The sequence below is a fragment of the Danio rerio genome, chromosome 12, assembly GCF_052040795.2.
Source record: "Danio rerio strain M-AB ecotype USA chromosome 12, GRCz13ab, whole genome shotgun sequence".
In the NCBI taxonomy this organism is placed as follows: Eukaryota; Metazoa; Chordata; class Actinopteri; order Cypriniformes; family Danionidae; genus Danio; species Danio rerio.
Genome location: NC_141032.1, coordinates 3,825,001 through 3,839,942, shown reverse-complemented (window position 1 = coordinate 3,839,942; position 14,942 = coordinate 3,825,001). Strand labels below are relative to the sequence as shown.

Here is a 14,942-nt window from a genome sequence, read left to right as displayed (position 1 = left end):
TTGCCAGATGTATAATATTTTATATTTATCCTTATTTAAACATTTACTTTAAATTTATTTATTTATTTTATATTTGTAATTGATTTATTTTTATACTTATAGTGTTCTGCAATAAGGGTTTGGGGGGGGTTGATACCAATAGGGATAATAGTGTTTGGCTTCAGATGAACTCTGCTTGATCCTTGTGTTTGTCTTTATTTGTCTTCTCTCCCGTTAGCCACAAGTTCGGCTCACCTGGAGGACTTGGCGTATTTGGATGAGCAGAGACACGCGCCCCTGCGCACCTCGCTGCGGATGCCCAGACAGAGCTCCACCGCGGGCCGCTCCGGGCAGGACCTGCGAGGTGAGAGACTGACCGCCTGTGCTAAGCTTTTATTCACATCAGCCCCATTCTGAACTCACAAATACATTAGGTCAGATGTCAGACAGTCCACAGATCAGCGTTTATTCAGCTGATTAGCAGGCTCTGAATCTCTCTCATTCCTCTGCTCTGAGGTCTGTCCGATTGACTCACATTATATCTGTGCTTTAGTGTTTGATTCAGCGCCCAAATATACCAACGCAATCTCGCGGCAATTCGTAACTTTTTGATTTAGTGGTTAATTCGTATGAATTCGTACGATCTAATTCGTACTATTTAGTACGATTTGCTCATCATCCAATGACGGTTGGGGTTAGGCGTGGGGTTGGGTGCCACACCTCCTTTTTAAAATCATAAATTTTCGTACGACTCAACTGGTACAAACTCGTACGAATTAGCCACTAAACTGACAAAACGTAAAATACTTGCGTTTTCTTGTAAGAACAGGCTGAATATACTCCTGGTTCCTTACAAGCTGTTCACTTACTCTAGTCTATAGGCTCTTAAACAAACTGAATTGATTGCTGCAGGTTATAACGTATATTCATATGTTTAAGCTGAATAAATTTAATTGCTTTCATGATAAAGAGATTAATGCTAATCATGAACCATTTTACTAATACATTTAACGCAATGACTGATAAATAGGCATCACACTATGACTGTGCAATGAATCATCTGTTGAGCTGCATCCCAGTCATCACAAATACTGCAGAAGACCTACTGGAACATGCATGGACCCAAGATTCTCAAGGAAATCAGTCAAGTTTGGTGAAGGAAAAGTCATGGTTTGGGGTTACATTCAGTATGGGGGTGTGCGAGAGATCTGCAGAGTGGATGGCAACATCAACAGCCTAAGGCCCCATTTACACTGATGCATTTTCGTTTTAAAACGCATAAGTTTTGCTACGGTTACGCCATCCGTTCACACTACGCCGGAGTTTTCGAGCACCGAAAATGGAGCGTTTTGAAAACTGCTGCTCCGTCTCAGTGTGGATGAGGAAAAACAGAGACATCTGAAAACGGAGGCGGGGCTGTCGAGATTTGCTACCTGATTGGGGCTTTTGTGTCATTGCGTATCCTTCCCTTATTCGTCAAGGCCCTATCACATGACTATAACACATGGCTTTAACGCTACTGGAAGACAGTACTGTAAACAACAACATGGGCACAGAAATGGGAGCGCTGTTTGCACTATTGTCTGTTTTAGGCGCCATTGTGCAGGTATTCAATTGTTACGTTTAGTAACAACTCGACTTCGTCATCTGTCCACAAAAATACCTCTCCTGCTTTCTTTGCCATCGCGTTCATTGTCCAACCGGCGTTTACTGACTAACAATAACAAAATACCGAGCGAGACGCATGCTTCCTGTTTATACTAGAACGCGCATACCCAGAGTGAGCGAATGGTCACGTGATCTACGTTTTTGGTGGCGTAGTGTGGACGGAGATATGTTCAGAGACGCTAGGTAAAACGCTAGTGCGGAACGTTTTTGATCTAAAACGCCGTTTTAAAACTAAACGCACTAGTGTAAACGGGGCCTGAGGTATCAAGACATTTGTGCTGCCCATTACATTATAAACCACAGGAGAGGGACAATTCTCCAGCAGGATAGCGCTCCTTCTCATACTTCAGCCTCCACATCAAAGCTCCTGAAAGCAAAGAAAGACAAGGTGCTTCAGGATTGGCCAGCCCAGTCACCATATATGAACATTATTGAGCATGGGTAAGATGATGATAAATCCAAAGGATCTTGATGAGCTCTGGGAGTCCTGCAGGAACGCTTTCTTTGGCATTCCAGATGACTTTATTAATGAGTGATTTGAGTCAGAGATGTATGGATGCAGTCCTCCAAGCTCATGATGGAGTCAGACACAATATTCATTCTGTCTCCACTGCAGCAGGACTTTATATTCTATACTGGACATCATTTCGATTCTGTACAAGATTTTTGTCTAAGCAAAGTCAGACCTTACTGTCCTAATGAAATCATTAAAAATCAAGCCATGATCATATTTTATTGTGGTAAAATAAGTGTAATCTAGAGGCCTTTACCTTTCATATAAGCCACTTCTGATACCAAATGATCAACTAGAAGTCAAGTTTGTATTTTTTGTTCCTAAAACCTGGATAGACGGCAAGACTTTTGTCAGGTATAGTGTACACACACACATAGTGAGCATTGGACTGTGTTCTCCCTGCTGGTCTGCTGAGCTTCTCTCACCTGGTGGATCATTAAAATAGCTCACAGCATCCGCTTCTCCATCACCAAGGTGACTCTGAGGAGACATTAGACCACTGATTACTAAAAAACACCTGAGAAAAGCATTAATGCATTCGTTTCTGTCAAAAAATAATAATGACAACTGGTCCCAAAGCTTGGAGAAGCCAAATAAAAGCATCGACCCAGAGGAGAAATTAAAAAAGGATCAGTACTTTTGTTCTCTGGCACAATGTGGTCAATCTAAACACACAGACACTTTGGTTATACTTTATTTTAAGGTGATATCGATACAGTGTTACTATTAATTTAATGACTGGAGTAATATTAATTAATTGCATGTACTTACTACATGGTTGGGGTTAGGATGTGGGTGAGGTTTCGGGTTAGTTACATGTAATATACACTCACCGGCAATTTTATTAAGTACACCTTAGTAGTATCAGGATGGACCCCCTTTTGCCTTCAGACCTGCCTTAATCCTTCATGTCATAGATTCCACAAGGTACTGGAAATATTCCTCAGAGATTTTGCTCCATATTGACATGATAGCATTGCGCAGTTGCTGCAGATTTGTCTGCTGCACATCCATGATGCCATTGTTCCACCACATCCCAAATGTGCTCTATTGGATTGAGATCTGGGGACTGTGGAGGCCATTTAAGTACAGTGAACTCATTGTCATGATCAAGAAGACAGTCTGAGATGATTCACGCTTTATGACATGGTGCGTTATCCTGCTGGAAGTAGCCATGAGAAGATAGCTACAGCAACAATACTCAGGTAGGCTGTGGCGTTGACACGATGCTCAATTGGTACTAATGGGCCTTGAGGGTCAGAGAGCTCCAGGATTTCATCTAAAATAGCTTCATTGATTGAAAGAAGCACAAAGGTCTCAAAGGTCTGAAATGACACCGAAGATCTCATGAGATGACATGAGAGTATAATTAATAACTGAATTGTCATTTTCGAGTGAACTAACCCTTTAAGACCTCTTTCAAAAGCAATTTAAAACATCACAATTGTTCCAGAAGTTGTTATGAGGCTGTTTGCTGTGTTTGCGAGTCGACAGAAGCTTCTCTGTCCCCCGCATGCTTTGTTGGGAGTGATTGGCTTTTTCTCTCTCTCTCTCTCCTGTGATCGTGTGTGTTTGTGTGTGTGTATCTCAGCTTCCGCTAACAGTCATGCCTGGCAGTCTCAGTCACGTAAGTGTGCGCTCCTGCTAGGCTGATATCTGTCTCCCCTATATGTGTGTGTAGCTGTTATGCTCTGTGGTCTTGGGGAATGATTGTAATGTACTTTATGCACTTATTTACTGTATTTTGTGATGTGGACAAATTGGTTGTCTGGTGTGTAAATATTGGGCCTCGTTGTAATTAGATTTTCCCACTGTGTGTGTGTGTTTTTATATATATATTTTATATATATATATATATACATATATATATATAAACACACAGTTGAAGACAAAACCCTTAACCCTCCTGTGAAATCTGAATTCTTTTTCAAATATTTCTAAGTTGATGTTTAATAGAAAAAAGCACATTTTCTCCCAGTATTTTTTATTATATTTTTAATATTAAATATTATTATATTTTAATTCTGGAAAATTAGTTTAGTTTGCCCGGTATGAATGAATGATTGAAGGAATTTATTCATTCATTCATTCATTCATGAAATATAATATAATATAATATAATATAATATAATATAATATAATATAATATAATATAATATAATATAATATAATATAATATAATATAATAATAATAATAAAATATAATATAATATAATATACTATAATATAATATGATACAATAATATAATATAATATAATATAATATAATATAATATAATATAATATAATATAATATAATATAATATAATATGATACAATAATATAATATAATAGTAATATAATACTATAATATAATATAATATAATATAATAGTAATATAATAATAATATAATATAATATAATATAATATAATATAATATAATATAAAGAAGATAATATAATATAATATAATATAATATAATATAATATAATATAATATAATATAATACAATATAATATAATATAATATAATATAATACAATATAATATAATATAATATAATATAATACAATATAATATAATATAATATAATATAATATAATATAATATAATATAATATAATATAATACCTGTTTTATAATGATCTGATCAGCTGTAGTTTGAAATTACGCTGGGTTATTCCTCCTCCAGACGGTCTCTGCCGCCATCTTGTGGCGGAATGTCAACCGTCTTTGCTCTGCTCAGTATGACTTATTTCTATATTTCAGTATGACTCGTTTTTTAACCATGTGTTTATTAGAAACATATATTTAATTTTTAAACAATTATATAATTAATTATTTGTCGTTTAATGTATTTACATGTCTTTTAATATCAGATGATTATTTTTTAATTCATGTAATTAACAAATAATATTTTAATTGACTAATTCATTGCTATTTTTTCTGTAACCATATGCTTAGCAAACAGAAAATGTGTCCGAAGTGCCTGAATATTTGTCATGTTGTGAGAGGTTTCTGTCTGTTGATTGTTTTTCAATGTATTGTGGGTTGCGTGTGTGTGTTTAAATGTGTGTGTAATGTGTATTTTTCATGCTGTTTTCAGTGCGCTTGGCTCCGTATCGACTGCAGGACATTGCTCTGAAGCCGCTGCTGTTCGAGGTGCCGAGCATCACCATGGACTCTGTGTTCACGGGCCGCGATTGGCTCTTCCAGGAGATCGACGCTTGTCTGCGCTCCACACACTCGGGCTCCAGCGCCGGCGTGGTTTTGGTGGGAAACATCGGATTTGGGAAAACAGCCATAATCTCACGGCTGGTGGCTCTGAGCTGCCATGGGAATCGCATGAGACAGATCGCCTCCGACAGCCCACAGGCATCGCCAAAACGTGAGATTCACAAGTCCCCTGTCAGACCGAGTGGCACATTCATTCATTCAAATTCATTCATTCATTCATTCATTCATTCAACTTTTATAAAGGTCCCTTGAAGTAAATGGAAGACAAAAATTAAAAATAAATAAATGTGTATATTAAAATATATACAGTTGAAGGCAAAATTATTAGCCCTGCTGTGAAATTTTAATTATTATGATGTATGATATATAGAATTATTGTTTGTGTGTGTGTGTAGATGGAGATGGCATCCCTCTCTCACAGCCTCAGCCTTCCCATGGTACACTGGGTGGAGGAAGCTGTCCGGGAACTCCAGAGATGAGGAGGAGGCAGGAGGAGGCCATGAGGAGACTCGCCGCTCAGGTACAAACAAACACACACAACACGCGCACACATGCACACACGCACATAATCCTGCTGTTCACACATGATTTGACGCTTTAGAATAAAACAAAACAAAACAACCAATTAAATTGAATTAAATATTATTTTAAACACAGCAAAACACAACACAACAAATACAAGAAAACAACAAATACATTCAAATAAACAACACGGCAAAAAAATAAAAACAAAACAACACAACAAATAAAATAAAATAAAATAACAAATTAAATTAAATATAAAAAGCAAACACAAAACAACAAATAAATCAAGAGATAATAAGAAACAATAGATAATAATAGAACAAAACAACAAATTAAATTTAGCTAAATTAAATTAATACAAACTAAATAAAAAAAATTAAACGCAGCAAAACACAACACAACAAATAAAAGAAAACAACAAAAACAAATTAAAATAAACAACACAACCAAAAAATAAAAAATCTAAACAAAACAGCACAACACAACAAATAAAAGAAAATAATTTCAAACTATGCAAAATACAACACAACAAATAAAACAAAACAAAAATTTTTATTAAATTAAAAAGCAACCACCAAACAACTAATAAAACAAAACACAAATTAAATTTGGCTTAATTAAAAAAAATGAAAAAAATTAAAATAAAATACAGTTTTAAACTCAGCAAAACACAACACAACTAATTAAAGAAAACAACAAATAAATTAAAATAAACAACACAACAAAAAAAATCAAAACAAAACAACACAGCAAAAAACATCATTTTATACAATGCAAAACACAACTAAATTAAAAAATAAAATAAAATAAAATAAAATTCAATTCAATTCAATTAAATAAATAAATAATTAAATTAAATTAAATTAAATGACATTTTTTAAAAAGTAACACTGCAAAACACAACACAACAAATAAAAGAAAACAACAAAAACAAATTAAAATAAACAACACAACTAAAATATAAAAAATCTAAACAAAAGAGCACAACACAACAAATAAAAGAAAATAATTTCCAACTATGCAAAACACAACACAACAAATAAAACAAAACAATAAATTTAATTAAATTAAATTAAAACAATACATACACTAAATTCTTCTAGTGTTTGTGTATAAATGGTTCATTCCGTTGTGGTGACCCCAGATTAATAAAGGGACTAAGCCGAAAAGAAAATGAATGAATGAATGAATAAACGCAATATTTTTTATAAAATATTATAAAATAAATATTATTTAAAAAATTATATAAATAAATAAATAAAACAAAACAAAAAAAATAAAATAAAGGAAAATGAAATAAAATTGAATTAAATTAAAAAATAAAATAAAATAAAATAAAATACAACTTCAAACAGCAAAACGCAACACAACAAATTAAAGGAAAAAAATCAAGTAAATTTAATAAACAACACAACAAAACAAATAAACAAATAAAAAAGTAAATAATTAACCCAACACAACAGATAAAACATGGCATTTCTGTGTGGAGTTGTTCTCCCCGTGTTGGCGTGGGTTTCCCCACAAGTCCAAAGACATGTGCAAAAAGTAGAACTGAGTAAGCTAAACTGGCCGTAGTGTATGTGTGTGAATGAGTGTGTATGGATGTTTCCCAGTGATGGATTGCGGCTGAAAGGGAATCTGCTGCATAAAACATATGCTGGATAAGTAGGTGGTTCATTCCGCTGTGGTGACCCCAGATTAATAAAGGGACTAAGGCGAAAAGAAAAAGAATGAAGGAATGTAAATTTAGTCGTGGCTTTTTCTAGAATATTTGAAGTTTATATATTGAGGCTATAGTAAATCCTTAACTCTGTATCCCTGCTCATTTAACAAGTCTCTTATCTCTTACTGCCTATGACAGACAGCATGTATATTTAATTTACTGAATTTAATTTATTTCATGTTATATGATATGCAAATCAATTATGCATATTCAACAGCCTATCAACCCTCTATTCATTTGGTATTGAAATCTGAGCTGGCGTTGCACTGAAAATGTACATTTTGCTGTCAAGCCAGTCTTAACACACACACTCACACACACACACTCATTCTCACTTCAATCTTCTGACAATAGATCCTGTTGGCTGGTAGAATAGCTTGTCGTCACACACAAAAGGCCTGTCTTCACCTGCGCAGGCTTTTTCACCTGCGTCTCGGCTTTTGCATTATGCAGATATGTTTAAAAAAGAGAAGTAAGTTTGCCGCTGAGCCTCATCAAATATTTATTCAGGCAGAAAGCAATTTCCTCGCCGTGCTATTAGATCAAGTTAAGTCAATGCATTAATAATCGACTCTCACTTTCAGGCCGTTTGCGTGGTTTAAGTTCTTTTAAAACGTTTGTGTGAGTAAATTAGTATTGTAATCTGCTGGATGGTCTGAGATCTGATTTCTCTTTGGTCTGGCTCATGTGCTGCTGGACTGAAGGACTGCAGATTATTATTAAATACTCATTGTGGAGCTTTAGGACATGCTGATGCTTTTTTTGTTGTTTTATTCATTTTCTAGGGTTACAATAGCGCACATCAGGCTTATATTGTATATAACTAGGCTATATAAACTAAAGTGTGAAAGTGTGAAAAATCGTTAGCCTCCTCACTGTTTTTTTTTTTTTTTTGCATGTTTGTCACACACCAAAATAAAACAACAACAAATAAAATTAACTCAACAAATAAAACAAAGCAAAAAAAAACAATAATAAATAAATAAAATAAAAAAACGAATAAAAAACAAAACAAAAAAATTAAAAACAAATTAAAGCAAAAAAGATAAAAAAAACTAAAAACTAAAAGCTATTTAAAAACAAAACAAATAAAAAAGAAACAAAATAAAAAACAAAAAGATAGTAAAACTAAATAAATAAGAAACAAACAACAAAACAAATAAAAAGCAAAAAAACTAATTAAAAACAGAACAAATAAAAACAAAAAAGATAAAAAAATAAAAAATAAAAACTAAAACTAAAAAAGCTAAACAAAAAGATAAAAAACAAATTAAAAACAAAAAAGATAAAAATACAAAACAATAAAAACAAAAGGAAAAAAAGCTAAACAAATAAAAAACAAAAAGAAAAAAAATGAAAAACAAAACAATTAAAACAAAACAAAACAAATAAAAAAAGATAAAAAACAAAACAATAAAAATTATATTTATTTAAGAAACAAAGCAAAACAATAAAATTAAAACAAATAAAAAACGAAACAAAAAATTAAAACTAACAAAAACAAAACAAAACAAATAAAAAAACAAAACAATAAAAACAAAACAAAAAAGATGAAAAACAAAACAAAACAAATAAAAAACAAAACAATAAAAACAAAACAAAAAAGATGAAAAACAAAACAAAACAAATGAAAAACAAAACAATAAAAACAAAACAAAAAGATAAAAACAAAATAAAACAAATAAAAAACAAAAAAGATATAAAACAAAAAAATAAAAACTAAACAAAAAAAGATTTTAAAAAAAATGAATAAAAAACAAAAGAAATAAAAAAATTTAAAAGATTAAAAAAAACACAACACAGCACAAATAAAACACAAAGAAAAAATGAAAAGAATGCATCAATGAATTGATCACAGATTTGAATAATCAGTTATTGACATAATAATGCTGTATATTTTACAGAGGCTGTTAACAGATGATAAATTGAAAACTGTTAAATTTGACAAATTGCAAACTGAATTTGTATATTTAATTCAATAAATTATACATTAATTTTAATGAATGATAATTAAGCTTATACACTGTACATAAACACACTGCTATATATTACATACACAAAGTGTGTAAGCATGAAAAGTGTTTGCACCTTTACTGATATCTTTTTTTATTATTATTTTTTCTTACATTTGTCACACTTTAATGTTTCAGATCATCAAACAAATTTAAATATTAGTCAAAGATAACACAAGTACACACATCATACAGTTTTCAAATGAGAGTTTTTATTATTAAGGGAAAACAAAATACAAAACTACATAGCCCCGAACATAAACCGCCTTTTTAAGGTCATGCCACTGCATCTCAATTGGATTCAGGTCAGGACTTTGACTAGGCCACTCCAAAATCTTAATTTACGCAAAACAAAATACAAACCAACATGACCCTGTGTTTCACTGTAATATGCTGCAAAATATTGCAATTTATTCCAACTTTAAATCATGTCCCCCAAAGGAAAACTTTGGCAACTTTTCTTTAAACTAAACAGAAGCATTTCTCAAGTTGTGCATCTCACTTCAAATGTATTTTGTGTAAATAAATAGGATTGTGAAGCAGATAAACTGACCAGCACTGTCATAAATGCTGTATGCACCCTTCCATCTTTATTTTACCAACTTACTGCATTCTGCTGTACCAGCTCACCATAAAAAACTAAACAAACCGTCTAATGTAGTGGACTGTAAAGACATTTACGTTCAACCAAATAGTGTAATCATATTTTGGCAATATTTCAATATGGGCATTCATGCATCAGTATAATATTTCTGCAGAAAATATTGCAATACTATGGTATATTAATACTTACCCCAGTGGATAGAGATTGCCATTAAGCTGTCAGTATGTCAGAAGATCTCTTATGACACCATTAAAGATTTCAGATTTCTTTCTAGCACCTATTTTCCAGACCTGTTTATTGCAGCTGAAATTGGACGCGTCAGTAGCAGGAGTCCAAATCATCAGGGCATTGAATTCTCTCTGAGAATACAGCTCCAGCGTTCAAAGCAAATCTGCACAATGTAGTGACACCTTCACAGCTGGATTTCACCTTCATCTGTCCTCCTGTGTTCAACACTTCTGAAATGAGTGTGAAGCAGACAGAGGAGCAGGCCCAGAGCGGCTCACAATTCAGATGAACTTACAGAGAAATGCGGGTAATTACTCTAATGCTGGACGCCTATGGCACTTTCAGCCTTAAAGCATTCCATATATATTAGGGATGTAACGGTATCAGAATTTCACGGTACGGTAATACCTCACGAATGTCACGGTACGGTATTTATTGAATCATTTACAGGAAAAAACAAAACTTATGAAAATACACCAAAAAAGTGCCAAGAGTGTCAATGACATACAAATTAGTCATCTATCTGTAAGCTTTGAAACAGGAACTTCAATTTTAATAACAAAAAAAATATTAAACCATGTAAAAAAATAAAGTTTCAATTTAGTAGTGTTGAAAACTCATCACATTCAACATTTAATCACTCACTCACTTAGATAGAGATGGGTTTAAAGGAAAATTATCATATAAATATAATCTGGTAAAAGCTGGTATCTCTGGGTATTTACAATGTCCCCTGCAACAGAAAAAAACCCTCTCATTTGGGACTGAGGTTTCTGGGACAGAGAGATATGACTTGGCCCAGGTTGACAGCAGTGGGTAACGTTGTGCATTGTCTTTCCCCCACTTGAGAGGACAAACCATGAGTGAGATAGAGATCTCATGTCTGCATCAATCTGAACAGTGTGCTGTGTTTCTGCAGTCCCCATGACTGATTATTAGTCGTATTCCCCAACTTGCAGGCACGTGCACACACAGTGCTCAACCTGTGCAGTGCACATGCCCTTTTTAGTCTTGGATAGAAAGTTCCCTTCCAAAATGATCAAAAGTGCCCCCGCGACGCGACATACCCTCCGTCCCCGCTTTACAGTACGCGCGCGACAACACAGCTGATAAGAACTCGCGCGACAACACCGCTATTCAGTACGCGCGCGACAACACCGCTGATAAGAACTCGCGCGACAACACGGCTATTCAGTACGCGCGCGACAACACAGCTGATAAGAACTCGCGCGACAACACAGCTGACAAGAACTCGCGCGACAACACGGCTGACAAGAACTCGCGCGACAACACGGCTATTCAGTTCGCGCGCGACAACACAGCTGATAAGAACTCGCGCGACAACACCACTATTCAGTACGCGCGTGGCGACAACACCCGCTTTAGGGTTTTCCAGCTCTTTTTGATCCCCGCTACTAGCAGCACACTCCATTTCCGCATTACTGGATCTGTAGCGACAACAGACCGCAAGGGATTATGGCCAAGCCTGGGCTGATGGGAATTGTAGTTTCCGGTACCTCCCGTTCGCTTCATTCGCCTGAGCAAATTTTCTCAGAAGACCTATAGTTTTACCGAGTCATGCGACTACGGTAATATCGAAAAAAAATTATATTGCGGTATGACGGTATTTACAATACCGTTACATCCCTAATATATATATATATATATATATATATATATATATATATATATATATATATATATATATATATATATATATATATGAAGTCAGAATTATTAGCCCTCCTGAATTATTAGCACCCCTGTATATTTTCCCCTTATTTCTGTTTAACAGAAATATTTTTCAACACATTTCTATACATAATAGTTTTAATAACTCATTCCTTGTGACTGATTTCTTTTATCTTTGTCATGATGAATTAAAAAATTAAAAACTGCTTTATTTCTAGCCAAAATAAATCAAATAAGACTTTTTACAAGAGAAAAAATATTATAGAAAATATTGTGAAAAATGTCTTGCTTTATTAAACATTTGAGAAATATTTAAAAAGAAATAAAAATTCACAGGGTGGGGCTAATAACTGTATATTTCCCATTATGTGTTGCTTAAAAGTAAGACTGCATTTTGGACAAATAAAAACAAATGACCTACAGTGAAAGATAGTAGTGGGAGTTTAATGGTCTGGGGCCGTGTTGTTGCTTCAGGACTTGCTGTGGAACCATGAATTCTGCTCTGATCCCAAAATATCCTGTAGAAGAATGTCCGGCTATCTGTTAGGGACCTCACGTTGAAGCAAACTTGGGTTCTGCAGAAGGACAATAAAGAAAACATAAAGACTTTGGAGTGGTCTAGTCAAAGTCCTGACCTGAATCTAATTGAGATGCAGTGGCATGCCCTTAAAAAGGGGGTTTATGCTCAAAAATAGTTATGGAAAATGTTTGATTGCAGTTGTTGCTGCTAAGGGCAGCCCAACCAGTTATTAGAATTATGGGGGGCAAACACTTTTTCACACAGGGCTATGTAGTTTTCTGTTTTGTTTTGCCTAAATGAAAACTAAATGAAGAATTTAGAGTGGCCAAGTCAAAGTCCTGACCTGAATCCAATTGAGATTCAGTGGCATGACCTTAAAAATGCAGTTCATGCTCGAAAATTCTCGAATGTGGTGGAAATACAACATTTCTGCAAAGATTACTGGGCCAAAATTCCTCCACAGCGCTGTAAGAGAATCATTGTAAGTTATGGAAAATGTTTGATTGCAGTTGTTGCTGCTAAGGGTGGTCAAACCAGTTATTAGAGTTAGGGGGCAAACACTTTTTCACACAGGGCTATGTAGTTTTGTATGTTGTTTTGCATAAATAAAAACTAAATGAAGATTTTGGAGTGGCCAAGTCAAAGTCCTGGCCTGAATCCAATTGAGATGCAGTGGCATGACCTTAAGAAGGCGGTTCATGCTCAAATTCTCCAATGTGGTGAAAATTCTCCACTTTTCCACACAGGGCTATGTTGGTTTGTATTTTGTATTTCCTTTCATTTAAAAATTGCATGATGTGTTAACTGTTGTTATCTTTGACTAATATTTATATTTACTTGATGATCTGAAACATAAAAATGTGACAAACATGGAATTAAAAGAGACATCTGTAAGGGGAAAACACTTTTTAACACCACTATAAATGTATTTTCATTCATTCATTCATTTTCTTTTCGGCTTAGTCCCTTTACTAATCTGTGATCGCAACAGCGTAATAAACCGCCAACTTACCAAGCATGTTTTTACGCAGTGAATGCCCTTCCAGCCGCAACCTATTTCTGGGAAACATTCACACACTCATACACTAGGGACAATTTAGCCTACTCAATTCACCTGTACCGCATGTCTGTGGACTGTGGGGGAAACCAGAGCACCCGGAGGAAACCCACGCGAACACAGGGAGAACATGCAAACTCCACACAGAAACGCCAACTGACCCAGCCGAAGCCCGAACCAACGATTCAGCGACCTTCTTGCTGTGAGGCTACAGCACTACCTACTGCACCACTGCGTCGCCTATGTAATTTCACATAGATGAAATCTGAAATGAAGGATCTAAATGTCACGTTATTGCCTCGGCTGAACTCATAGAATATTAAAAGCTGTGGGATTTGCGATGAATCAAATATTACAAATGCATTATTTAGTGTTAGGCTTATTTGTGATTTAATGCTTATTCAAAACACAATCCCTAGAGTGAGACAAAACCTGGAGCCAATATTCAATACAGACTAAAGCGAGTAGAGGAACTGCTTAGAAGGGCTACTGTGACCAACGGTGATAATCAGAAAAGACTTATAGTGGACGCACGTTTCTAAAATTAAACGCAAATTGTATCAGCATCACGTCTAATCTACTTTAATTATGGTCATATTATAACATTTAAATTTAATTTAAATTTAAATTTTGCAATTTAAAAATTGCTTTCCATAGAAAAAGCCCACGATGTTTCTTTAGAAATAAAATGCATTGTAATCTCTTTTTTTCTTTCGATTTTGTTTGAAATACTTTATTAAGCTGATGTGGAAATGCTGTGTAATTCAAATCAAGTATTGAAGCACCTCATTAAAATAATTACTGCTTTAATGGAAGCAATTATGTGCGCTTGTCTCAAAGCTGGCTGTCCCACAGAAACTCCCTTGAAAGGCTTGTCCTGCAGATACTGTGTGTGATTCAGCAGTGTGTGCCACTCAAACCTCTCACGGGACAAATAAAGTTGCTTTACTCTCCGCTGCAGCACGGTGCTCTCCTTTATTATTCTTTCTTATGCATCAGCATTCAAAGAGCCTGGAATTTAAAATTGTCCTATTAATAAAGTGCAATAAAATACATTTAATAATGTATATATACAGTTGAAGTCAGTATTATTAGACCCCCCCCCCTGAATTATCAGCCTGCTTGTTTATTTTTTTCCCCATTTCTGTTTAAGGGAGAGCAGATTTTTTTCAACACATTTCTAATTATAATAGTTTTAATAACTC

At 34.4% G+C, this 14,942-nt stretch overlaps 1 protein-coding gene across 11 annotated transcripts in view; it reads left to right on the top strand.

Annotated features, from left to right (window-relative positions):
• The window catches only part of tanc2b (tetratricopeptide repeat, ankyrin repeat and coiled-coil containing 2b), a 267,309-nt gene that overhangs the window by 216,209 nt on the left and 36,158 nt on the right, over positions 1–14,942 (top strand). For 6 of the 11 annotated variants that reach the window (XM_087275633.1, XM_087275632.1, XM_087275637.1 and 3 more), the window contains 3 exons: positions 218–343; positions 5,246–5,527; positions 5,772–5,896. In XM_087275633.1, coding sequence (XP_087131759.1) covers positions 218–343; positions 5,246–5,527; positions 5,772–5,896 — 533 coding nt within the window. Of the gene's footprint in view, positions 1–217; positions 344–3,752; positions 3,789–5,245; positions 5,528–5,771; positions 5,897–14,942 lie in introns of all 11 variants that reach the window. The other 5 variants (XM_087275631.1, XM_087275630.1, XM_087275635.1 and 2 more) reach the window with 1 other exon arrangement.